A 26,549-nucleotide genomic window follows, 5' to 3' on the forward strand; every position below is an offset into this window, starting at 1 on the left:
AAGGATATTCTTCAAACCAGAGTTAAACCAGCGACCTAGGAATAACTGTTCTAACATCTGCAGTTCTCTGCTCTACCAACTGAGATATCAAAGGGATGCTACCCTGCTAATAGGCAACAGACCATATTCCCCTAACAAGATGGATAAGAAGTCTGAAACTTCCAGTAAAAAAAAATTCTTAAAGCCCCAATTTATCTGACATGCTAAAAGTGACCTTAGTAGTTGCAAGATGTATTTTTGGTGGGACAACAGGCTATGTTTAAATCCCCTCCAAATTATGAAAATGCTACATTCACAAAAGGTAACGAAAGCACTTTTCCATTATCACTCTGGACATTGCAACAGGGTGTGATGGCTTTTATCTATTCCATCTCAAGAAACGTACAGTACATGGTTGCTTGGAATGGGACATTCCTCAAACCTGGGTTGAACCAGCAATCTAAGGATAACTGCGCTAACATCCTACAGTCCTCAGGTCTACTAACTGAGTTAACGAGACCAGGACACCCAGCTTAACAGAACAGGACCATTTTCCTCTCTCTAGTAGGACAAGAAGCCATTCACTTCCAGTGACAAAATTTCTTAAGGCCCCAGTCCATCTGACATGCTAAATGTAACCTTAGTGGTTGCCAGATATATCGTTTTGATGGGACAACCGGCTTTCGTGAAATTTTCCCCAAAATCAATGAAAATGCTGCATTTACACAAGGGAAAGAAAGCATCGTTCCTTCCCCACTCCCTACATTGCAACTGGGTATGATGGCTTTCATGTTTTCCATCTCAAGAAACTTACAATACAGGACTACTTGGAAAAGCACAGTCTTCCAGCCAGAGTTGAACCAGCAACCTAAGGATAACAGCTTTTATTATCCTACAGAACTCCACTCAACTAACTGATCTTTCACAGGAAGGCTGCCAAAATAAAGGCCATAGGTCGACTTAGACAGTCAACAAAAAGACGGACCTTCTACTCATGGAAAAAGAAGTGGGCTCACCACAAGCATTTTGAACTGCTACCATAAATTGCAGTTAGATCTGTCATGTTTCCAATATGTGCCCCCCGTATGTAATCCATTACTTAATATTAGTTTCATTTTTCAGGTATTGCACTTTCAAAACTGACCGCAGAAAGAAAAAACAGACCACCACCATGAATGTTACATCAGGTTGATTTGCTCTATAAATTGCCTGTAGGTGAGTATCTGCGGGGAATGGTTGTCTGTTTTTACAATACTCCCTTGGATAGGCTGACCTGTCAAGGGTGTACCCCACCTTGTGTTCAGTGATAGCTGTGATACCTCCAGTCCCAGGAACCCCAAAGGGGAAAAGCAGTAGAGATTATAGCTGATTATGTTAGGATGCATTTATCCTTGTGATGCTGAGGTGTAATTCCAACCAGGATCATCTGAGAAGTTCTTCACAACTTCTTTACATTTATCTGCATTCCTTTAAATACATACAACCTTGAGGTGCTCCAATCACACACTTCAACACATGGGTTTGTTATTATTGCCTAGGAGTTTTTATTTTCTACAGGAATGTACAGCAAAAAAGACTAACACTGTTGTTGCTAATATTCAAAAAGGTCCCGAAAATCAATTCTAGCACACTTTTTGACAGGTATTAAAAACACACATACCTCCAATCTCAGCCTGCCCCAACTCTCAGTCCAGTTTCAATGGCAACTAAACAGAACACCAATTAACAAATGAGAAAGAAATACATGTGGTGTTTTTGTTGTATTTTTTTTTTTTTTTTGCATTGGCACTAAACAAAAAGCAGCAGGTTTGGGTCTGGGTAAAAAAAAAAAATCTTTGTTGTTTTAGTTTTGAGCTGCTTGGAGGGCCAGGTGTTGGTCAAGCTGAAGTCAGTATCCCTTTTCTCCCCCCCAAATCTGTAATGGTGTTTTCTGTCTTCACCAGGTTGCTCATGGCTTCCACCTGCAAAGGTGTTGGCTACAAAACCCAAAATATACCTTTTAATGTAGTTTTTTGTAGTGGAAAAATGAAAAAGTTCAAATCACTCTTGGAAGTAATTCATTAAAAGAAGCCCAAAAGTGTTCAAGTTTTAGGGAAACTCTTACACTTAGATATAGAGAAAGACATCTTGATAACCTGAAAGTCAAATTCAAAGGGGATAAAGTGTCTTTTAAATAATATTGCTGGAATAGCCCTCATGTTTGTCAAACCTGACCCATGCTAATGCATTCATTTGCATTAAAACAAGAATCCTGCATTGCTCATTTGAAATTCTACATTTCATGTAATCTAAGTATGTTACAAAAGTCAACATTCATTTTTGATTCTGGATTTTTTCCACACATAAGGTGCTCCGTAGCTTCTGCTTCTCATACAAATTAGGACAAGAACAGTTCAGACTTAATTTGACACTTATGGTGTTAATCTATGTGGTGACCTTTGCCCTGTACTGAGATTTATAACTTTATGTTGGGTGAAAAAAGTTGGCCGAGCTAACATTTTCAGACTCAATATCTTAATAGCCATCAAATGGACTGAAGCAAAATTTGGTCCATCCACTCTTTATTCCCAGAAGATTAACTCAATAAACTATGGCAATAATCTGACTAAGATTCTTCACCACCATAAAGTTAAAACTTGTGGTCTTAAGTAAAATTAATAACTTCTTCATGGATATTTATGACTTTTGGCTTTAAATAAATGGAAACTGCAGTGACATTTGTGAACCTCAGTCTTCCTTTCAAAGATGGATTTTGTGCTCTGATGGTTATCTCCAGAAGATAAGCCCTCATGACTTTGATGCTTCTTGTATTTTTCTTTTTGCATCACAACACAGTTTATAGACTGTGGAAGTGGGAACAGGTGTTTTTAAAAACATAGGAACATTTGGGGGATCTTTGATGTGACAGATTGACTGAACCTGGTGCTAACATCTGGCTCTCCAAGTGAATGAAAACAGCATCCAAAACCAAAATTTGAAAAGACAGTGTGGCCCCAGAATGCCTCATACAACACACTCTCTGTCCCTTAAATTTAACTCTGTCAGTCCATGTTTAAGACAGAAACTGTTAAAGTTAAACAGCAAACAAACAAACAAAACATTATGAATAGGCTCTGAAAACACAAAGCTGCTGAAAAACTCATTTTTTTTTTGCCTTTGGTGAAGTTTCAGGACAATCAGAACAATAAAAAGGCTTGTTGTTTCTATTTTAACTGGACAATCGGGAGGGGGCTTTGTGTCAAAGCTGAACTCTCCAAAAACTGTTAACACCTGGAAAAATATTTAACAATCCATCTAAAGTTGATGCAAAAAAATGTTCATCTGGTTTTTGCTTGTGTAAATATACACTGTTAGTCCAGTAAAAAGGATGTAACTGGAGAGGGAAGGCTGGTTGTGAAGCTGCAGCTCGTCCACAAGGAGGCAGAAGAAGAAAAGAAAGTGCACCAAGAAATAAACAACCAGTTTTACAAGCCATTTAATCTTGAATTCAGTCTCTAAATCATACAAAAAGGAGTGAAAAAAGGTCAAAATGCAGACATGATTTAACTTGTTTCAGGTATTAGGTTTGATATCTCTAGCTGTTAGTGAAAGATAAACCAGAATAAACTTTAAAAAAGACACCTTTTCCCAGAACATGAGGGCTAAATACAAGATTAACTGACTTGTGGAGGTGAATATGTTTGGGATATTCTTGTTGGAAGGCAGAAAGAAGGAAGAAGGTGAAAAAGAGGTAAGAAAAGAACCAGAGAGTGTAAATATACATGGCAGCTGTAATGATCCACTGTATTAGTTTATAGGGTGTTATCAAAGCACTACAGACTAGGTGTGTTGGCTGCTGGCCTCACACTGGGCTTCATTGTCTCTAATATGCAGCAGTGGGCTACGTTAATGTGTAATAAATCATTTACACAAACAAAGTCCCCTTCTCCAAGCTAATACATCTGCATAGCAAAAAAAAGAAGAAAAACAAATAAATAAAATAACAAACACACAGAAAAGAACATAACTGAGCCTTTAAACCATCTTCATCAACAACTCAAATCTCTCCTTTTTTCATTGGCTACAGTTTTCCTCTAAAAGATAATACAGAAGTAGTTTTGATGCAAGATTTGTTATTATTATGACTTTTTTTGTTGTTTGTGTTTCGTTTTTTAGAAAAAAAAAAAGAAAAATCTGTTTCTTCATGAAGCGCACTTCCTACTTCCTCTTGGTCCGGTGGTTGGTGTTTCTGATTAGCCAGTTAGTCGTCGTCTTCGTCAACCACGGGGTCCGTGTCCCAGCATGTAATGTCAATCTCTGATCATAGACAGACACACACAGTGAGTTATTCCATTTTCAAAATCTGTATTTGTAGAGTTAGCATTAGGGTCTACGATGATGGCAGCTAGAATGAGTAATTAGAGTTTTTTTTAACTGAGGAACCAAGCAAGCGGACAAAATCCTCACCTGGTGGCTTGTTATAAAAGACAGGCGCAGGTTTAGCTGAGGACTCATCTGACTGGCCAAATTCTTCTTCCTGTGATTGGCTAAAGTAGCCCTCACTAGCCTGTATGAGCACACAGAAAGAAAACCATGAACATAAAAAAAGACAAATCACTTTCTAAAGTCTGGGGACAGTAACCGGTCTTACCTGAGTGCCCTCTTTAAGCATCGTTTCCCCATTGGTCATTAGCAGCTGGCCATCCTCCAGATCCTGCCCTTCTCCGGATGCACGCTGCAGTGCATGCTGGTAGCTGAGGGTCATCTGATCTGAGGCCGTCACATCCACAAGACTGGTGGGGTCATCCTCGCCAGTGCCTGAGCAGAAAGTCCCGTCCATCATCTCGTCAAAGCTGAGGAGGGGCTGAGGCCTGCCACTGGCAGCAGTGGTGCTTTGTGGGACGTTGTCTTCAATGACGTCACCCATCAGGTCCACCAGGTTAGAGGACCCGGAGGTCTGGGTGGTGTTATTGGGAGCAGAGGTGCTGTCCCACAAGGTGACCAGGCTGTCCGTACCTGATTCCCACACAGAGAAGTTGGAGCTGTCTCGGGTCTGTGGGGCAACACTTTGAACGGGCTTGGTGGGTGTGGACTCCTGGACTGGTGGTTTCTGCTCCCGCTTTGGCATCGAATCTGAAGAAAGAACAGAAGAAAAAACATCAACAAAAAAGTTGACAGTCAGAGCCAGCATATCATTTTCAGCTATTGCAGAGAAGATCAGGCGTATTCTATTAGGCAGACTGGCTTTAAAATCATCCACACAACACATGTCACAGCTTTGTACCATTCAACAATTCTAAAATTTCATTAGCAGATGCTTTTGTCCCAACGACATACAACACAAGCAAGAATTTAGACAGAAGGTTGGAGAGTCCATTGTCCATCCAACACTTCCATCATCACTTCCAGCATCTGATATTTGTTTATTTTACATTTCCTCTCACCCCATTCGTCTCTGCAGTCCTCGTCCTCCCTGCAAAAGTCTTCTTTGATTGGGGTGGTGACTATTTTAGGTATGGGTGACACAGCAGCCATGTTGCGTTCTTTGCTCCCTTCGTCGTCGTCGTCCCCTGAAGTGACAGAGTGGCACAACAACATCGAAAAAGGTACAGAGAAAAAGTTTCCCATCCATATCCTCTTGGAACAATAGGCTTACACTAAAAATGTGTTGAAATAACATGGATCTCTTTTGTTTCTCCAATTTTGTCCATACTTTTTTTATCGTTCTCAATCTGTCTATTTGGGTCAGGGGTGGCCAACCAGTCTGAGACCAAAAGCCACAAAAATGGCCGTGGTACTACCGAGAGCCACGTCACACACGGGGTCTTACAAAAACACTTCCTCTCACAAATAAACAAAATGACATAAAAAGAAATCAATACATTTCCAACTTTCAAATCAAGATTTATTGTGTTTGTAAGTGTGTTTAAATTTGTACTAGAGAAGAGAAACTGAAACTTAAGTACCAATCTGTACACCCAAACACTGATCAACACTGATCCCAACGTTGGCGTCAGTATATCAATATTTTAGATTGATAGGCACACCACTACTCTTAACTATACACATAATTTTATGAATGGATCGAAGAACCGCACACTGAAAGGCAAAGAGCCACATGTGGCCGCAGGTTGGCCACCTCTGATTTAGGTTAACATAGGTTTGACTTCTTCATAAGTGTTCTGAATCAAATGATGCCAAAATCATTAGAGTTAGAATTAGATTCAGTTTTTCAATCTCAACCGTCACATCTTCAGTTATTTCAACACACACAACTCTTCACAAAGTCTGATTAATCACATCACTTTAACCACCACAATACAAGCAGAAACTACAAATTACAATATCCGGTGACTAATATTGATGGTAAATAGTGGTTATCATGGTAAAAGGATGTAGTTTTTTTTTAAAAAGGTAGTTGATCTAAAATCTTTATTTTACAGTCTGCTGATTAGCAGACTGAGCTGTCACTTTGGTAAAACTAAACAACTACAAAAAAGCTAAGTAAATAAAAAAAATCATGGTGTGCAAACATTTTTGGTGCACCCATTTTTTTCATGTCTTATGGATTATCCCCACCGTTGGTAAGGATCTTCACATTAAATCTAGAGCCCTCATGAGTTTCTCTCGTGGAGCCTGGCCATCATAATTTGTAAAATTGCAAAAACATTGGTAAACTGAGGTGGCCTTGAAGCTGCTGTTGTGTTTAGTCATTTGCTGTTGGGGTTTTACACTTCAGGGCCACCTATGTAGTAAACCTACGACTTCTCATCCAGCAGAATCAAAGACAATATGGAAAATCTCAACAATTGCCAGATAAATTGGCAGACATTTTTGATGTACACATTCATTACTCCCAGAGGATAACCCTGTTGACTTTGGTTATTCTCTGATTATTCTTACTCCACAATGTGCCTTTACACTTGTGATTTTGAGTGAAATACTCAACACCCTTAGTATGGGTGACAGTAGCTTAGGTAGAAATAGCAGTCTGTGACTTTCCAAATACTTCTGCCTAGATTTTTTTTTTTTTTTTCAAAATTGATTATTCCCTAAGTTAACCATAACAACTTAACAATTATTTGCCTATTTTTCTTGTCTGATCAAATGGTTAACATTTGTGGTCAAGAATTAAACTGGTTGTCACATATTGGATTGATTTCAATCCAAATCATCAGACATTTTTTTGTGCCATCATGAGGATTTCATTAAAGATCTCTAGTAAAATTACATTTCAATTTCCCTGATTTGTGGTGTGAGATATTATATTAACCACCTTGCAAAACCTGCAAATTGATTCCTGTTGCACACACAGGACATGTCATAGCACTAAGATGTAGGCGAGAAAGGATGAGACAGTAGCACATTCATTCAAGGACAGGCCTGTCACGAGCACCAAGAAGCAATCGATATAACCAAGCATGTCATGAAGCAGCCACAAGATATGCTTCAAACACTCATTATTATGCTATGCAATTTTCAATGAGGCATTGTGGGTGAGTCACAATGACAATGCTGATACCACATCCGAGAATATAGATCAATGTGACAAACATAAACACAGCGTCAGTCACAGTCAGAGAATCAATCCCACGACAAAAACGTCACATTTTTTTCTGAGGCGTTCAATGATTTCATGCTTGTTGAAGTCAGATGTCCTGTTCCAGAAAACAGAACAGGATTTTCCAGAAGACACAAACACAACAAACCACAGATGGGAACTCACTTTGAACTGTGAAAAAATGGCTAAATGAGATGTGTGACCCTGTTAAAATGACATATCACATCCAGCCTAGCAAAGTCACATGGGTGAGTTCACTATATCAGCTGGTGGTCAAAAACCTCCAAAGACAGCCAGGATTATATCTGCTTGTAGATTTTTCAAATCATTCTTTTTCTGATACTAAAAAAATTAAAAGAAACATTTTTCAAATCAAAGGGGAAACCAAACTTAAAGAAGACTGTCTGAATGAAGTGGTTCTTTGCCCACCTGGCATAGTATCTGTTACAACACTGAAAAACATGCAATATCATACACATTTGATCATAAAGGTGAAATTTCCAGTGTCTCCCAGTCACTACATTTCCACGATCATTTTCCAAAGCATTTCATTTGTTTGCAAAAGTACATTTTGCTCCAAAACAGAAAATTCTGGACTTCTTTACTTTGGTTGTATCTAAGAGACAAAAGTTTTGAGCTTTAAAAGTAACCAGAAAAAAAGTACATTTTGGACTTTCTCAGCTTTAATAGTGTGATTGTTATCATACGTTTGGTAATAGGGGCTGTGAGGAGTTTCAAAGTGATCTTGAAAAAGTCTTCCTTCTAGATATATGCCCGATCGTAATCCACATTTTAAAACGAGAAAATCAGCGCCAATATAGGTTATTTCAAAATGCTTCATGGCTCATACTTTGTAGCTTCCCAATCAGGTCGAGCAGTACCAGATTTATTTACGGCATGTCGACTTTCTATGACAACATCCCGCCACGCCAACCAAGTTAAGAAGTGAAAAGAGGGATCTGTGTTTTCCTCTGCTGAAAATGATTTCTGTGATTAATTTGATAGTGATGGTAGACACAGGAGCCTAAGTATCAGATAGGAAAAGGACAGAAGAGCAGAAGAAAGCTAAGTAGGAGAGTGATACAGCCCGAGCTAAATGCTAAAAAGGCTAGACTGTTTGTGATAATGTTCATTCCACATGCAGCAGTTATTCTGCAGTGGTCTGTTCAAACTTGAGAGTCTATCAATAAAATGAAGAGTGAGGCTGCGTTAGCTCTGCTTGGTAGAGGACTGGCAGGACATAACCAGGCTGTCAGTAGCACTACATATGGATGGCTACTAAACTACTGTACAAATTGACAGTTTGCTTGTTGTCTTAAGCTTACGGATATGTCGTAGCATCGGGAATGCTAGTAGCACTACATATAGCTGGCTACTGACATTTAGTACAAACTTATGTTTGCTTGTTGTCACATTTCAAACAACAGCGCTACGTAACTGTACTGATAAATACCTTACCTTTTCATGTTTTATCTGGCAAAAAGTTGTCTTGAACAAAGAAAATTTGTTCCAAAACAAACACACATCTGGTTAAAAGTCACGTCTTTGCGACAGTGTGCATGAGCCTCCAGGCCAAAGGGTGACGAGACAGTCCATTTAAAACAGATCCTCTTCTTTAGGTGTAATTCTGATAGCTATTTTATCCAGTCCAGTTATGCAGTTTAAATTTCTGACAAAATTCATAGTTGATGGATGGTATGTCAGTCCAAAAAAATTAGGTGTGCTTTGGAAATTGGTCTACTGGATCTTGTAGTTCTTGGACTCAAACAAAGTCACCTTTACAATCTTCTAACAGAATGACAATGTCAGTCAGTTCTACAGAAGTCAAAGGTAATATATCCATGTTCACTAAAAGGCCAATAAACACATGGACGGCCGGCTTGACGACTTCACATCCAAACAAAAACACTCACAGGTCGATCAGGTGTTCAGGATTAAAAGCAGAGGCAACAGGAGGAGTGTGTGTTTCAGTGTGTGTGCGTAGCAAGATGATGCAGTCCAGGATCAGAGGAATGAGATTCAGGATCAGAGAAGGAAGGAGGTAAAAGGAAACCAGTGAGATTCTGTAGTTTAGGAAACAGTTTGTATATCCCTGAGAGAAGTTAGCTCGGTGCAAATTCAGAGCATAAAACAAAGCATCAGATAAAACATTTACACAAATAATGAAACATCAGCCGATGACTGGACAACATCTAAAGGATGAAGACTGAGGGGATGACAGACTCAACATCTATCACACAAACTGACAAACAACTTTATGGTTCACAGCCATAAAGGATATTTTATACTGAAATAGATGTTGATGGAATGCTACTTTGCTATAGGTAAAAAGCTACTGTAAAAGGAGACACATTACTCTAGTTACTTCTTGGTTAATAAAAGAGTAAAAAGTGTACCGTTGTGAAGAATTATCTGTAGGTGGAGATGTCAATATATTTCTGTTGATGCAGTTTTTCTTCAATGTGAAAATTACTTGTTTATGAATATATATATATATATATATATATATATATATATATATATATATATATATATATATATATATATATATATATATATATATATATATATATATATATATATATATATATCTTTGTCAAGATAGACATTAACTGTCTTCATATGCACTTTATCTGGTGCATATCTCATGTTTAACACATGACATGGCTTGCTTGCTTGAAACCACAAGTTACTAAACTTTAAAAAGATAATGAAAAAATCTTGTTAGGCCAAGTTGTTATCTCTTGGGGAAAAGTAATTGCCTTGCGAGAAATATTATTTTCTCTTCTTTTGCACATGACATTAACATAATTTGATTTGAACATGTTTGTCCGCAAGTTATCAGATAGTCAACAAAAACAAAGTAATTGTGTCATGGGAATAACTTAGAATCTTGCTAAAATTTATTTTTATCTCGTCAGAAAACTCATGATTGTATTATGGTATTGTCTTCAGAGGCTCTTTTGAATAGACTAAAAATCATTATGTTTGTCTGACCTTGAATATTTTTTTTACATCTTTCTGGAGTTTAGTTAATGACTGTTTGGGTATTTGTCGGGAGGGGACAGGGTTTAAAGGGTTTGTGCGCAGATGTGAAGGGTGTGAAAGTGCAGATGTGCAAAGTGAAGTGGTTTATGAGAATGACTTTCTAATACTGAGAAAATGAAAATGCATGTGGACTAAAAGACTTTTTGAGATGTGTCAGTCTGAATATGCTAGAGTCCAAATTTCACCAAACATGGCGGTAAATTGTTTGGATCCTCCTCATGCTTACTGACAAACAACTCGTGGTTGGATGACAGCAAAGGAACTAAGACTAGCCAGCTTGCAGTAACTAAACTACCTCACATAGATCTTTCTTCTGTGACATAATGAGCTTAAAAAATTATCTGTTTATGATATAAGCTATTTTCCTCTCTCAAAGTTATTAGCTCCAGTTAATAGAAATTGTGCCAGGGGCGCATCTCTCTGGTCCACATGCAATTTCTCTGTGCTGTTGTTTTTTAGTTTTTGGTTTCTGTGAGGGGGTTCATGTCTTGGGAGGAATGTTGGACCAAGCTGCTGTGGTCCATCGGTCTCCTTCTTATGTGCTGTACCTACCGGCTGCAGCAGTGGGCTGCGTCCGTACGTGTGGCTGGGAGCGGAGGGGTGACGTGCCCCGGAGTGGGGGGGTCTGACTGGGGCTGCTGGTACTGTGCTGTTGCCTCAAGAATGGGCTGTCCAAACGGCCTGGCAGTAGGGGGAGGGGGGGCGATACACGGCAACACACGAAAATCCAGACACACAAACACAAACATATAACATGACACGAGGCGACGCACCAGGACAGAAAGACAAGGAGAAGATGGACAAGACAGAGGAAAGCAAAGACAGGGGAAGGAGAGAGGAAAGAAGACAGGAGGGGTCACAGTAAAGATTAAGTTGAGCCCAATAGGAAAAAAGTGAGAGGCAGAAAGGATTGTGGGAAGAGCAGAAAGTCCCATCGAAACCCATGAAGAAGAAACAGGCCCATAGGTGCCAGGATGTGAAAGAAGTGGGACCCAAAAATCAAAAGAGGAAGTCCGAAAGCCGGACAGATAGGAGAGGAGTGGGTTAGTGAATGAAATATGAAGGAACAATGACGGTGTACACAAATGAAGGGTTGAAAGAGGGCAGAGGTGTCAGAAGAAAATCCCCCATGGAGAGAAAAAAAAGAGAGAAAGGAAGAAAAGTGGTTAGTGTGGCTTTTAACACACTGATTGTAGACAGCATGCTGTTAAGCAGAGATGAAAGGCAGACACTTTGTCGTTTTGACCCTTTAATGTTTCAGTCTTAAGTCTCTAAACTTTAAGCAGGTAAGTTTTTGTTAATGAGCCCAAAAAACCTGAAAAGACACTTTGGTACCCTTGTTTCGAGTAAAACCAAAGAATGATATTCGTTAGGATGAATGATGCACGTAGGTTACTTTATGCCAAATAAAGTCTGAGTAAAAGACCCAGACACTAAGCCTGAACTATTTTCTGTTAATCTTTATGCTTTTTGGTACAATGTCAAGATCTGTTTCTAAGCCATTTTGAGCCCACAAAAGGTGAAATTATCGTTATTATTAGCTAAATCTGGGCCTGATTTTTACATTTCGGGGTCTATGTGACTAGATTGCCTCAGCCTTTGTGTGGACACGGACGACAACCGCAGCATTAAGAAAATTGGGCTCAATCAAACCACATCTGCTAGGAACATTGCTTTATGCCAATAATATGCCAGATACTTCTATGTAATGACTAAAATTACATGATAAACAGGTTACAGATTTAAAAGGCTCAAAATGAGTCACACAGTGAGAGTGCAAAGAGAAAAATATCTGAAGCAGATGAATAATCATAGACTTTATAAGAAATACATAGGATAACATACTGTAAAACTCCAGGATATCAATTCAAATTAATGCCTCTATATTTCTTCATTTTATTACTTCTTTTAAGTATCTGGGTTGAAATTTTAAATGTGAGCTCCAAAGATTAAAAGCATAGATATACATAGATTTGTTTGAATTGTCATTGTAGGGACTAAAGCAAGCGTCCTTGGTACAGAGGCAACAGTTGTTGTGGTAGGATCAATTCACAGTCCACTCAACAGTTAGTGCAAATCTTCCCTCATGCTAAGTCTACATTTCTCATGTCTTTCTCAAGCTGTTCGAAATAATAAAGGATAAAAGCCCAAAGAGCCCAAAAAGAATATATTACTATGTAATACTTTAAGTGCTGTCTCCAGTAGTAAACTAAGTCGTGGAAAGTCCTCAGTACCAGAAACAAATCCATCCAGTATGTAACAAGCAGCAGAAACAGGGCATGAGATTGGTAGAACTGGTTTGAGGTACTGTTACAATTAAAAGCAGCATTTAAGATTCTTAACAGTCTGATGACATTTTCTCTTTTCTGGGTTGAGCAGATGGGTGATTACACAGTTCACCAACCATTTCATGTTGTTAAAATTACACCCTTTCCCCAAAAAATTAAGTCAGTGTGTTCGAAGGAGGATTGAGACAAACACTAAGGCTGAAAACAAACAACACAGAACAATGCAAAGAGGAAAATTCAAATAAAAAACACACACAGCATTCAGACGACAACAAGGGAACAGATCGTCTGTTGGTTTGCTGTGGAGGGCGTCTTCCTGATGTGTCTCCAGCAATGTTACACCTAAACCTTTAAAAACTTTAGATGATAAAATATGTCTGAAAAAGAAATCTTAAGTTCTAGTTCTAGGAAAACGGCAGCCAAAGAAGTGTTGATTAGAGACATATTCAACTGAAAGAATAGTGAGCTCGATAAAATTCTGGCATCACTTTCTATGATGTGACATGATGTTAAACCTTGAATAAAGGTTTGATACATATTAACTTTGTTATGAATACTGAACTAAAACAGTCTCATTGGATGAGTTAATAGAGTGTTTACCGGTCCTGTGGAGGGAGACAGGCGAGGTGTCGACGCTGATGGTCATGGCTCTCTCTTTCTGCTTGAAAAACTCTCGAGGGTTTCCTGACCGCTGAGCGATGATGGCCTTCGCCTCCTGCAAACAGAAACATGAAAAAACATCAACATTTTGTTCACAAACAAGATTCATGAGGCAAACTCTTACTGAAGGAGGTAGGTTAATAGTGTTTTTCAAAAACCCAAAAGCTTGAGATGACTTTTTGTTGTTTGTCAAAGAAATAACAATCCCCAAATACTGGTTATTCTCCTTCTTCACTGCGGTAGCAAGTGCAATCATTCATGTGATGCCGACATGTGTTGGTAACTTTTTTGATGAGTTTTGTTTTGTGACTTTTTGCAATGTTAAAAATACTGAAATAATAGTGTTCTGCCTTAGATGTCGGGCAGGTTTTGAAAGTTTCTGCTGAGAGGCTGACAACATTTTTGTGTTTAATGAATTTTCTACCACAGGGTCCACTATCCAAATATTCCATCAAGATTTTTTCTCTTGTTTGGGTTAATAGTTTTCACGCTCTGCCAGCAAAAACCTCAAAAGCAGACTTACCTCCACCTCAGACTCTTTCTTGTCCAGGTTGAGGTCCTCGATGCTCGGCTCTGCTGCCTGCAGAGAAGAAAAATAATGTTTTCAAATGGAAATAGAAGATTTAGATCTACATCTGAAAGGAGAAGTTCTAATATTCTTCACCAGCGGACACGTGATTCATGAGGCTGGAAAGAACAATTACACAGTGTCACCAGCGAGCAGCGACAGAGGCCATTTTTATCCATGTCATTCATTGAGATCACACCCTGAAGGCCAACAACATTCCCAGAAAGAAAGTTTTGGTTCATGGCAGAAGGATTAACGTCAGACCATTATTTAAGTTTTTTTTAACAACATAGAAATTAGGTGAATGTCTATTTTACAATCGTACAATGAAAAAGGAAAAACAGACAACAGGATGTGGCTTTAAATGAATCATTATGAATGACTTTGACTGAGATTATTCACATTCAAATGACTAGAAAACCACTAAAACTGAATAATCCATCTAAGTCCGTGACCCATCGCTTTAATCCTCACTTGTCTATGACAAACTGCTGTATCGTCAGCAGTGACAGAGTTTGCTGCAGGTCTGATTGTGCAAAAAGAAAAAACGAGAAAAGACTGACTACCCTCCTGCAGCAAAATCCACTGTCACAGCAATCCCACTGTCAGATTATACATGTATTACATCCCCTGACAGTCTGCAACCAGATATAAAAACATTTCGTAACAACCATCACTGCCTACAGCGGGTCGGAGAGAGCATCCAAGGAACTTCAGGGCTGAATTTAAAATTGTTCTACATTCTCTTTGGTTGTCTTTTTCTTTTCAAGGGGAATAATTTTATGCAGTTTTATCTTTTCAGAGCCGCAAGATATTTTCATTTTCAGATGTCTGACACTCTTAAGCTCTGATTCCTCCCTTGAGCTAAAGAGTCTTGATTCTTTTCAGAGCTTGACCTTTCTTTCGCTTTCCTTCATCCTTAGTGTTACATCTTCAATTTCTTCACTCATAGTGTGACTAAAAACGTGACTCTTTCCTCATAGAAATTGGGTAAAGGGGAGGCTGAGCAAACAGCCTGCAGTAGGCTTCAGCTCTGACAGGCCCCTAATGTTTTTCTTTCTCTGTTTTCTTTCTATCATCTCTTGTTACTTCTTCTGTTTCTCCTCCTAACTTCTAGCTTTTCTGTCCTCTTTCTAACACCTCTCCACACTCTTTACCCTCCTCTCTCAATGAAAACAGAGAAGCAAGGGGAAGCAGTGTGAACAGTCCAACTAGGCAGGGGTGAGCTCTAACTCAAACAGGCTCCTCTCCTTGGCTTTGCCCTCCCTGTTGTTTTTCTAACATCTCTCCACAGACTCTTCTCTTTGTTTTCTCTCTCTTCTATCCTCTTCTTTCTTACAAAAATGGAGGAGTAAGGGTGTGAAGGGGCTGCAGCATCACACAGCAATGTCAAGTTGTGGGCTTATCCAACCTTGCTTTTTCTTTCTAACTTCACTTAAGAGACTCTTCTCTCTTTTTTCTTCTCCCTTTTACAGCATGGGTATAATAGCCAGTTAGAGCTGGCGTAGAGAGTGATGAATCTGAGATTTTGCAGCTATCTGTTTGGCTCTTGCTGTCCATTTATCTTCATGTCCGGAGCTGGGGGAACTTTAGGGGCTGTGTGATAGGTTATGTAATTTATCAGAAGCCTAAAGATTGAAATGGCTTTCTTCACTGAGGCTTATCTCATAGATTGAAACGTAAGTTCAATGTGTTTACGGTAAAATAAGTTGATCTGTGTTTTGAACAAACTCATAATTGGGAGGGAAATACATTTTTGCCCTCCGTTTTCTTAAAGAGGAGTATTTTTTGTCTTAATTTTGTCCCTCTGGTACTCCTGTAGCTGTTTTACCTGATTTACAGCTAAACAAATTCTCTCCCCACAGTGGTGTTTTAGAAAACATTAATTTCAGCCCCTAAAAAACACTTTGTTTTAGCCACTGTCCCTTTAAGGCTCCCTGCTCCACAAACCCTCTTCTCTCTGAATGGCCAGCTCTTTGACCCTTATTGTTGGAGGAATAATGGACAGACATCAACCCAGCCCTCTACTGTATCATGAGCCAATTAGGAGAACTCAATTAATGACCTTTTCATTACGCCATGATCTCATTAAGCTCTTGCAGTTTTGCTTTCGAAAAAAGGAAATGTACACTGCAAAAAACTGAAATCTTTTCAAGTGTTTTTGCTTTATTTTAAGTAAAATTTGTCTTATTATACTTGATATGAGCAACATTCACCTGACCAGTCCAGAAAAAAATGTCTTGTTTCAAGTTATTTAAAGATAAAAAGGAGGTCTGGATTGCTTGTTACAAGTAAAAAAAAAATCTGCCAATGGAACAAGGAAAGTTTCTTCGAAAATTTGCTTGAAACTAGAATAATGTCTTAATACAGGTGAGTTTTCTATTGTTCCATTAGAAGCTTTTTTACATGTTACATGCAATTCAGACCTCATTTTTGTCTTTAAATAACTTGAAACAAGACATTTTTTTTGACTAGTCAGGTGAATATGGCTCATATTAAGTCTGAAAATAAGACAAAAACACTTGATAAGATTTCTGTTTTTGTAGTGTAGCAGTCTAAAAATCTGTACCAAGGATATCCAGCACTTTCACAATATATCCATGTTTGAAGAACTGGAAAGCATAAAACCCCTCTTAAACGAAAACTTACATCACTAACATTTACACTCCACATAAACAGAATACTTCTATATCTCAAACTGTGAGGACTGGTGTAAAGATCTAAAACCCCCAGCTGGTAAGATTTAAGGAGCAGAACTGACAACATCCTAGTTTGCTTTTTCACTTCCACACACAGGTTTCATTGCTCTGTTGAAAAAGCGGTGAAAGCTGTGTGTATTTTTCAGCATGAGTGTCTCACAGAGCCTCTCTTTGACTCAGCAAGAGGAAAGTGTTAAAGAGGTGTGGAAGATAATCTGAAAAATCACAGCTGTGTTGGGACGCTGCAGGCAGCTGATTGTGAAAATGTTCTGATTGTTTTTAGAAGCTTATAAATCACTGTCTTCAAACAAAATCCCCAGTAAGACACAAATTGATTTCATCCGCGTCACAGTTTGACTCTGGCACAGAAACCCAGAGGCGTGCAGAACTGGTCTCCATGGTGATTTAGGACAACTAAATTGATTCCACTGAGAACACATTCAAGAAAACTAAACACAAAAGACCAAGTCTGTGGGAGTCAAAGTCGTGTTTAATAAAATTAGCACGTTTTTATTGACTAGTGTTGTAAACAAGCTTTGGCTCCAAATCTGGAAACATTTCACTTTTGTTCAAAATTAGCAGGATGTTACTGCTGCCAAGTGGTCTGAAACTGTGTTGGAGGATGGATTTTTGAACCGTGATCAAGTCAAAAATTTGAATTTAAGGATATTAGAAAAACTTACAAGGGTGGTCTCATTTCGCAACCTCTCTCTGGCCTCTTCCTCTTCCTGAAGTTTCTTCCTGTTCACACAAACACACATTAAACAGAAAATAGTTAACACGACATGCTTATTTTTCAGTGTGTTAATTGATGTGGATTATGATACACTCAGAAGTTTCGTTTTATTTATCAGAGGAGCAGCTTGGTGTTCAGAAGGTTGCTGCTCAAGGTGTATAGTTTTTCCTTAATGGTAGGAGAACTCTGATCGAGTAACAACTCCTCACCTGTGCTCCTCAATCTGCTGCTCCCTCTCCCGGTACCTCTTCTCTCGGTTCTCCTGCTCTTTCCTCTCCAGCTCCATCCGCTCTTCCTCATAGCGCTGTCGTTCCTCTGCTGCCTTTTTTTTCTCTTCCTCCTTCCTGATCTCCTCCTCACGCTGCAGGGCAAACATAGGAGTACAATTCATAAGATGTTTTCATGCTGAAATGTGGGTAGAATGGACAGAATCTGTCTGCTCTCCTTCTGTTGGTCACCAGGATGGATCTTATGCTCAGCAGGGTTCATCCTATGTTTGCAGGATTCAGTTCAATCATATTGCAATAGTATAAACTTAAAGAGGGGGTATTTCAGCTTCTGTCTGTTTTGGCAGTTTCTTAATTCTTCTGCAGCAAATGAGAAAGGCTGAAAAAGAAAATCTTTGACTTCATGTGATAAATGGATTCGTAATGAATCTCTTCACACGCAGTTGTCAGTGTACTAATTGTTTGACTGGTTTAATGACTTTTGCTCTGATGCTGCACTTCAGAGTTGATATTATCCAGGAAGCCTCAGAACTTCTGTGAAGGGCAGATCCAGAGGAAACCCTGCAGCTGCCACAGACACTCTGTCATTTTGCATTTGGTCTGAACCCGTCGAGGCCAGCACAGCTGCAGGACTCAGAGGCAGTTTGACTTTGCTCTTCACTTTACTCCAAACCCCACAGAGATTTATATTAGCTGTATTTTGTTGAGAATAAACTTGGAAAAGTTCCCCCACTTCATTGTTTTCTGCACCCACCTTGGCCTGCTCCCAAAACTCCTCTCTATTGATTTTCTTCATCTCCACCTCTGCGTTGGTCTTCTCATACACTGTGCCCTGAGTCAGGAGAGAAAACAGAAGAAAAACACAACAGAGAAGAAAATTTAGAATCATGGGTCCAAAAAACAATCAGGAACAGTGTTTTTTGATTGTGGGAGACATACAACATCTCCGTGTTCATCATCACGGGTTCTCAGGCGGCTGAGGACCGGACTTGCCACGGCTGCTGTTCCATTGGTGAGCCGCTGCCCGATGGCCAATGGGTCGATATCCTCCAGACTGCTGGCATTTACGGTGACTTCCACTCCCTAAAAGGGATCAGCAGCGATTATGCATGGTGGAATCAGAACAAAATTGTAACTATAGAAGATAACCACTCATGAGTTTAATGATGTTATCATTTTTTGATGATCAGATCTGATCTGTTTGTTTCATGATCTGCTTCAGCTCCATGTCACACGAAAAATGTTTGACTGTTCTCTGCTGAACATTAAAGCTGTGGGAGGATCAAAGAGGAGCAACACCAGTGCGTGGGTAAATGTGCGTAGGTGTGTGTGTGTGTGTGTGTGTGTGTGTGTGTGTGTGTGTGTGTGTGTGTGTGTGTGTGTGTGTGTGTGTGTGTGTGTGTGGGTGTGTGTCTGACAGAGAAAGAGAAAGAGCATGACTAATACCACCGCTTTTTAAAGTAACGTCTCTGTGCTGGGCGGCTATGAATGACAACCCTCTTGACCACATTGTGTGTGTGTGTGTGGGTGTGTGTGCCTCAGAGCACTGTATTCACACCTTTGCACCTGGCTGTGTGTGTATTTCTGTACTCGTAGAAGAGATGAAAAATATGGTGATTAGAACAGATGAGATGTTTCATATTTGGTATGAGTGTTGGTCCACTATGCGACTGTGAAGGAAGGTGTGTGTGTGTGTGTGTGTGTGTGTGTGTGTGTGTGTGTGTGTGTGTGTGTGTGTGTGTGTGTGTGTGTGTGTGTGTGTGTGTGTGTGTTTAGTGTGTGTGAAGTGTCATCAATGTAAGTGGCTTTGACTTTCAAAGACCATTTTTTGGAAAGAACACACATACTTCTTAACACTGGCATATCCACAGGGTTGACATGAATGTCACCAAACAATTAAATCCATTTAAAATAACAGAACAACACAACAAAAGCACTGAAGAGCTTAAACACAGAACTTAAACATCCGTGCATATGTATTCTTAAATTTATTTAGCTGACTTCTGAATCAAAAATCAGAGCATTTTACTTCCCATGAAGTTGCATTATATGTGTAACTCATGTTGTTTGCAATGAGTGAAAAAACAGCGTGTAAAGAAACAATAGTACAAATGATAACCTGTGTATTATATTAGATGATATGTAATAGCACACAAAGATAGGTCTCACCTGGAAGAAGTCAGCAATGGTGGCAACATGGCTGGCACACGCACACTTCCTCGCATCTGGCACATCATCTCCAACCTGAGAGACACGAAAACAGAACTAAAGAGTCTCATTCTGAGAAGCGAAAGGTTGTTTCCCTCTGGTGGTATGAGGGGCCCTTCATGACTTGAGACACATTTTCACCATTGTTTAACTCAGCACTTCACATGTCCCATAAGTTATATGATCTAACGAAAGCAATAACCTAAAATATTATCCAAACAAAATGTGTTGACCAAAAGAACAAAAAAAGACACAAATTTACAGTAAAATGGGTAAAAAAAAAAGGAAAAACTGAGATGTGAAAGGAAAAGGCAGAGAAAAAAATGAAAATACAATTAAGAAAGAAGACAAATGAACTCAAGGATAAAGAGAATATGAGAGAAAACAAAAAAAGGATAGCTAATAAAAAAAAAGATGAAAAATATAAACAAGAAAAAGATATGCCAAATGACAAAATAGAAGACAAAGTAAGAAAAAAGAAAAAATGGTTAAAAAGAAAAGAATGAAAGAAAGGTATGGAAACAAAAAAGGGAAAAAATGACGGGGAAGAAAAATATAAGAATAAAGTCAGTAAGACAAAAAAGAAATAGAAAATAAAAAGAAAATTTAAAAAAAGAAAGAAATTGAAAAAGGAGAACAAAAAAAAGAAAAAGAAAGAACAAGACTTAAATACAGAGGAAAGGAAGGAAGGACAGGAAATTTAAAAAGGAAAGAACCAGAAAGAAAGAAAGAAAGAAAGAAAGAAAGAAAGAAAGAAAGAAAGAAAGAAAGAAAGAAAGAAAGAAAGAAAGAAAGAAAGAAAAGGTCTAAACCACTAGGGCAACATGTCAGGGCCTACTAAGATGTAATGTTAGGTAACCAAATCACAATGGTGGAGATGGATGTACAGTGTCACTATATATCTGTTAATATAGACAGTACCTGTTTTTTAGACAATTAGTAACTAAAACAGCAGTTTTTGTGTTTCTGCTTTTCTCCTTATTCCCTTTTTATACTTCTGGGCGGACAGTTTGTCTTCATCAGACCTTTTTGTTTATCTGTGGACATGTTCACTCGTTCTGTTGTCATCGAGTCTTTCTCTCCGTCAGCCCTGGCGTTCACTCATTAGAGCAGCTGTTTATTCAAACAGTCTGAATGTGATTCAGTAATCACCGCTCATTCAGACCAGCACAATACAAACTCAATTAGCAGCAATTACAGAGAGAAAGACTCGCAGGAAGGAGCTTCATCTTGCCTAAATTCACTGATATTTATCTCTGAATTACTACATTTAACCACTTCATACATCTGTGTTTGTGTCTGAGGGATGAGAATAAAGAAGGAAGGACAGATTCTGGAGAATTCTGCAGAGTTTATGGTCAGCTTCTGGCACGATAAAACATTTTATGTGTAAGGAGGGATTTTACTCTGAAGACGATGTATGTCACTCTATAGGTCATGGATCTTTGATGCTCTTTGTGTTCCTCTCATCTTGTCCTTTAATGTTGAAATAACCTGGTTCCATTATTTATTTGCAAGCAAGTTTTATCTTATCCTGGAACATTTGTGTAAGAATGTAATAAATTGCACAGGTGTCTGCACTGAAGTTGAAGGTGAGTGTGAACCTGCTGATCATGCAGCTCTGATGATGAAGAAAAAAGGCTTACTTCAGGTCTTGAGTCCACCTTTGTCTTCATTTAATAAACTGCTGCATTAAAAATGTGCACTGACCCTCAATGGCTCTTGTAACCTGCTTCAATACCTCTTAGGACATTCAAAAAGAGTACGCATGTGTGTATGTGTGTGTGTACAGCTCAATATCCAGTTCCTCCCCCTCGACCTGTCCACTCACCCAGTTGATGAGTATGTATCGTGGCAGGGCAGAGTTGGGCTCCTTCAGGCTGCAGAACCCGTACATCACCCTCCCACTGTCAAAGGTCAGAGTGACCTCTGGCAGACCGCCTCCTGTACCACAGAAGAAGAAAGTTCATTAATACCACAGCAAATACACACGCAGGTCTGCTCTGCCAGGGATCCAGGAAGAAAATAAACACACTGGGTAGAGATCAATTTAATACAATACTCAGCATTTATGATACAGTACAATATGATAAATTAAGTTACATTCACGTCGCAATATGATGCAATGTGATACGATATATTACATTTACAATGGGCTAAGATATGGTTCAGTACTGTCAGTATGCTACATTAATGATGATAAGATATAACACGATACATTACATTATGATATACAGTGTGATGCAATAATATTGCTCATATCAGGGCGCCGCCCTGTTGGCTATGGCTGCCTTTTGCAGCAGCTCTCTCTCCTTTGTCCGTTTCTTGTAACTTTTTCGCCTCTTTTTTGTAATCTTTGTATTTGGAGTGGATCATTACTTTGTATGGCTCATTTATTGGTCATGGACACCAAACTTTTTGTGGTTTCAGTGATATTTTTACTACCTTTTCTCCTGTGTTTGTCTGGAGATCCTACATGTAACCATGGCTGCATTGTTTACATGTGAACTCAGCTGTTAGCAGCCCATAGCATGTCAATGCTAACTGGTGTAAGGCCTGATGTCTTCCCACAAGGTGAGGAGAAGGAGGTGAAGGACGACGTGCTGGTTCTCAGGTGTGAGCTAAGAAGTGACGACATGGACCTGTCCTTCCATCCATGGTTATTGGGAACGTAAGATCTATCTCCAATAAGATGGATGAACTAGCTGTGCGAACCCAGCAACAGAGGGGATACCAGAGGGCAGAGCAGCATCATGCTATTCACAGACATGGCTGACCTAGCTAACATCAGACACCAACGCCATGTTGGAAGAGCTTCACCTGCTGTGAGCAGACAGGATCTAGGAGACAGAGACTGAACAGACTGCTGAAGAAGCTCAGTCCTGGACCCTGTGGAGGTGGAGACTGGCTGACTGAAGAATGATGGACAATCTGTCATCATCTATTTTCTTGTGGACCTTGTTGCACTTTCTATACACTTTCTTACTTTTGTTTTCTTGATTGCTGCTGTGACTTCAATTTTGTTGAACTTGTTACAGTGACAATACAGTTCTACTCTATCCTATTCTATTCTATTCTATTCTATTCTATTCTATTCTATTCTATTCTATTCTACTTCACATCATACAATGTGTTGTAAATACAACGCAGTACAATACAATATGATATGTTACATTAACAATATGATGCGTTACTATGTGATACAATACAACTTGTTATGTTTATGATACAATGCAATATAATAATGTGAAGATGGTTCCAAAACAAAGTACTTGTCTTATATTTGAATAATACTTGTAACAAACTAAAACAATGAGCTGTCTAAGGAAACAAATGAGCAGTTAATTTAAACAAACTTTCCTTTTCTGTCTTCTTGGGCTTAGAGCTCAGAGCCAAAAGAGGCTTCAGAGGTCAGGAAGCTTTAAGACAATAATGCATTGTTGATTTTGTTGTTTTATGAAAAATCTAGGTTTACCCATTCATCAGACATGTCCCTGTAACTCTAATGAATTCTGATTACAAGCTGGTGGATTTGTCTCCTGCTTTTCTGTGGATTCACTTCTGATGAGACTCAGCTTATTCTGTGAGTCTAATGTAATCATCAGCAGACATCTTAACATGAGAGGGATAAAAGTGGAGCTACTACAGAGGAGTGTCATTTCATTCCTTCTCAGAGAGACGTGAGTATTTTAGGAAACACAATCTGCACTGTAAACCTTGGAGGATTCTACCCTCTGTTGTTGTCTCTTCAGACCCAGTGGACCACAGTCATGTTGTGTGTGTGTTTTGTGCGTGTACACACTTCACTGATGTCTGAGTTGCTACACTGAGATAAGCACAGCATCTTAATCTGAGGAATAGTATCAGTACTCTGAAACACATCACTGCTGATCGCCATGAAAAAAACACAGGCTGTGAAAGATGAAATTAACAGATCTACTTTTGTTAATGTGTTATTACCAAAGAACAATTATCACATGGAATATTTTAACATTAAATTCACTGAAGACCTGCTTGGAATTTGTGTTTTTTACAGCAGAATCTTCATGGGGTATGTATACTGAGCAGCTTGTTGACTTTAACCCAGGTTTCCTATCATTCAACAAGATCTAGTTAATCTAGTTAAAAGATAATTGTTAATTCTGAACAGCATGTGTGATGCCAGACAACATAACACACATCATATCAAATCAATCCCCAAAAGGAGTTTTTTTCCTCTGCCTGTTGACATTGTGACAAAACATTTTTTTGATAGCACCCCAAATCAGTTTTTTAAACAAGTTGGATTTTTGTTTTTTGTTATATATATAATATTGGATCCTGATTTCATGCGTATGAACTAAATGCTGAAAATATATAAATGTGGCTTAAAGTGATTCCTTTCTTAGACCAATGAGTATACCCACTTGTTTATTTGAAACTGTCCAGACAACAAGCAATAACACTTGAAGTGTCTGGAAATCACTGCAGGAAATCCGAGTGTAGAAAATAAGGAGTATCCTCATTAATTTATAATGATCATGCAGAGCATCATTAACTGCAGCAGTAATGAGTCCAGTCCTCCGACGGCTGAAACACAATCAGCACTCACAGAACATGATAATTTCTTTCCCCCAAAGCAGCAAAAGAACCTGCCGAGTTCATCAAACCAGCAAATTACAACCATCACACACACATGATGTTAGCGTGTTTCTAAAGAGCTGTGTTCATTAAAACAGCAGGAGACGGGGGAATTAAACTCTTTTACTGGATAAGAAGAGCTTAGACTCACCTCCTGACGCTGCCAGTGTCAAGTCGTTGGTCTCATCCTCATATGTGTACAAGGCCCTGGACAGAAAACAGACAGAAAGAAGACTTAAATACATCTGTTCTTTAAAGGAAGAAAACTAGCCTACACATCAATACATTTTATTAAATCAAAATAATTTACGTCTTTAACACAAACCTCTCTAAATAAGCAAACATTCTGGTCGTGTTTCAATTCACAGGACTCAAAAACCATTGTGAAGAAAGGTTCTCCATGGCACACAAACTACTTCAACAAATGTCACAGAGCAATTTGCAAAACTTGAAATCCCCAACTATAAGCACATTGCTGTTATTAGTCCTGTTTTCTTTTGTGGTTCAAAAAAAGACAAAGCTAGCTTTGAGTGTCTCTTGATCAAGTACCCTTAAAGTGTTCAGGTGTCAATCAATGCGCTGTAAACCCATGTTTGAGTTTACTTGAAAAAAGTTTGTAAACAGGTTACCTTAAAAAAATTAAGTAAAGAAATCTGAAATTTAAGTTAATTTAAGTCAACATCTTAGTAGTTTTGATTATTACGGAAAACAAATCTACTGAATGTCTCTAATCAAATAAACCTGATGCTTATTTGTTACAAATCAAAATATTAAGTAATGTTAAAAAATGTTGCATATCACTGTTAAACACAAGTTGACCTTACTTAAAACTGAAAGATGTGATATCAATAAATTTTCCTTATGAATTAAGTAAATGAAATGATATAAACTTGAAGCATATCTGAACAACTGAGTTAAATAACATTTTAAAGTACAGCTGGGCCTCACATCAATAGCGTCCCCTCCTCACTCACGCTTACAAAATGCAGTCACAGAAACTAATGAGTTTAAGTTGTGCATACTTAAACAGAACAAAAGTTAAATCGATCCAAAAATCATCAGTTTCAACGCTGAAAACTCAGACATTTAAGTATATTATACTTACTACATTATGTTTTCATAGCTTAATCCAATTGAGTAATTTGAACTTTGGGGTTTACAGTGTGTGTGTTACATTTAATCAAGTTAAAATCAGGGTGCCCAGACATTAGTCACAAATGTTCCAGTTTTTTAGAAGCGTTAAAATGTTTTTGGTTTGCTATAAAGCTGTGGTGAAGTCGGTGAGTCTTCTGAATCCATAAATAAATCTGGCAACTAATGGTTTAACACCGCTGCTTGTCTATTAGCATCAAGAATACTGAGCACATACTGACAAACCTAAGTGTCACAAACCTCTTTAAACTGAATGACTGATCTATTTAACTGTTGAATGTGTTTTCATGTGTATATGATACAGTTTGTGTGATAAATGTGGGAACTGTGGATCACATTTTGCACAAACGCATCTTTTCACACTTTTCTGTGAAAACACATCTACACAACTACAGTGGTGTTTTTTCCACACACTGTTCTCACTCTCTCCTCTTTTATTTCAACCTCCGCTGACCTCCTCCATAGTCTTTGTTCTAAACAAAAGACGCAATTGCTCCCACTGCCATATGCACATAGAGTATACGATCACAGAGTTATATAAAATCAATTACATGCACACCCTCATGGCCTCATGTGTTGACCTTTTGGGTGCAGGTTAAATGGAGGTGACTAAGTTAACAGGTAAGTCAACATTAATAGATTAAAACTGACACTGTAACATCCTTGCTGAGTAACCTGTCAACCTGAAGGGCTGGAAAGAGCGTATTACAATTAAACACCAGCAGCAGCATCGTCACCAATAGAAACACAGGCTTGAAATTCAGAAAGTTTCTGATTGACTGCCAAAAAGGCACTGCAAACTAAAAGATGAGAAATGATCTATA

General features: G+C 38.6%; 1 protein-coding gene across 4 annotated transcripts in view; it reads right to left on the reverse strand.

Annotated features, from left to right (window-relative positions):
- Window positions 1–1,508: 1,508 nt before the first annotated feature.
- Window positions 1,509–26,549, reverse strand: part of dbn1 (drebrin 1) — a 102,483-nt gene continuing 77,442 nt past the window's right edge. Inside the window, exons 2-15 of one of the 4 annotated variants that reach the window (XM_074671789.1) lie at window positions 24,725–24,780; window positions 21,785–21,897; window positions 19,915–19,989; window positions 18,685–18,828; window positions 18,500–18,577; window positions 17,728–17,879; window positions 17,466–17,523; window positions 14,039–14,095; window positions 13,456–13,570; window positions 11,120–11,248; window positions 5,403–5,510; window positions 4,610–5,091; window positions 4,426–4,525; window positions 1,509–4,275 (exon numbers count right to left, since the gene is read on the reverse strand). In XM_074671789.1, the coding sequence (XP_074527890.1) occupies window positions 4,220–4,275; window positions 4,426–4,525; window positions 4,610–5,091; window positions 5,403–5,510; window positions 11,120–11,248; window positions 13,456–13,570; window positions 14,039–14,095; window positions 17,466–17,523; window positions 17,728–17,879; window positions 18,500–18,577; window positions 18,685–18,828; window positions 19,915–19,989; window positions 21,785–21,897; window positions 24,725–24,780 (1,723 nt within the window). In that variant the 3' untranslated portion in view covers window positions 1,509–4,219. Of the gene's footprint in view, window positions 4,276–4,425; window positions 4,526–4,609; window positions 5,092–5,402; window positions 5,529–11,119; window positions 11,249–13,455; window positions 13,571–14,038; window positions 14,096–17,465; window positions 17,524–17,727; window positions 17,880–18,499; window positions 18,578–18,684; window positions 18,829–19,914; window positions 19,990–21,784; window positions 21,898–24,724; window positions 24,781–26,549 lie in introns of all 4 variants that reach the window. The other 3 variants (XM_074671788.1, XM_074671791.1, XM_074671790.1) reach the window with 3 other exon arrangements.

This window comes from Halichoeres trimaculatus, unplaced genomic scaffold, assembly GCF_033239565.1.
Source record: "Halichoeres trimaculatus isolate MK-OKI-2021-1 unplaced genomic scaffold, fHalTri1.1 fHalTri1_scaffold_6, whole genome shotgun sequence".
Lineage (NCBI taxonomy): Eukaryota > Metazoa > Chordata > Actinopteri > Labriformes > Labridae > Halichoeres > Halichoeres trimaculatus.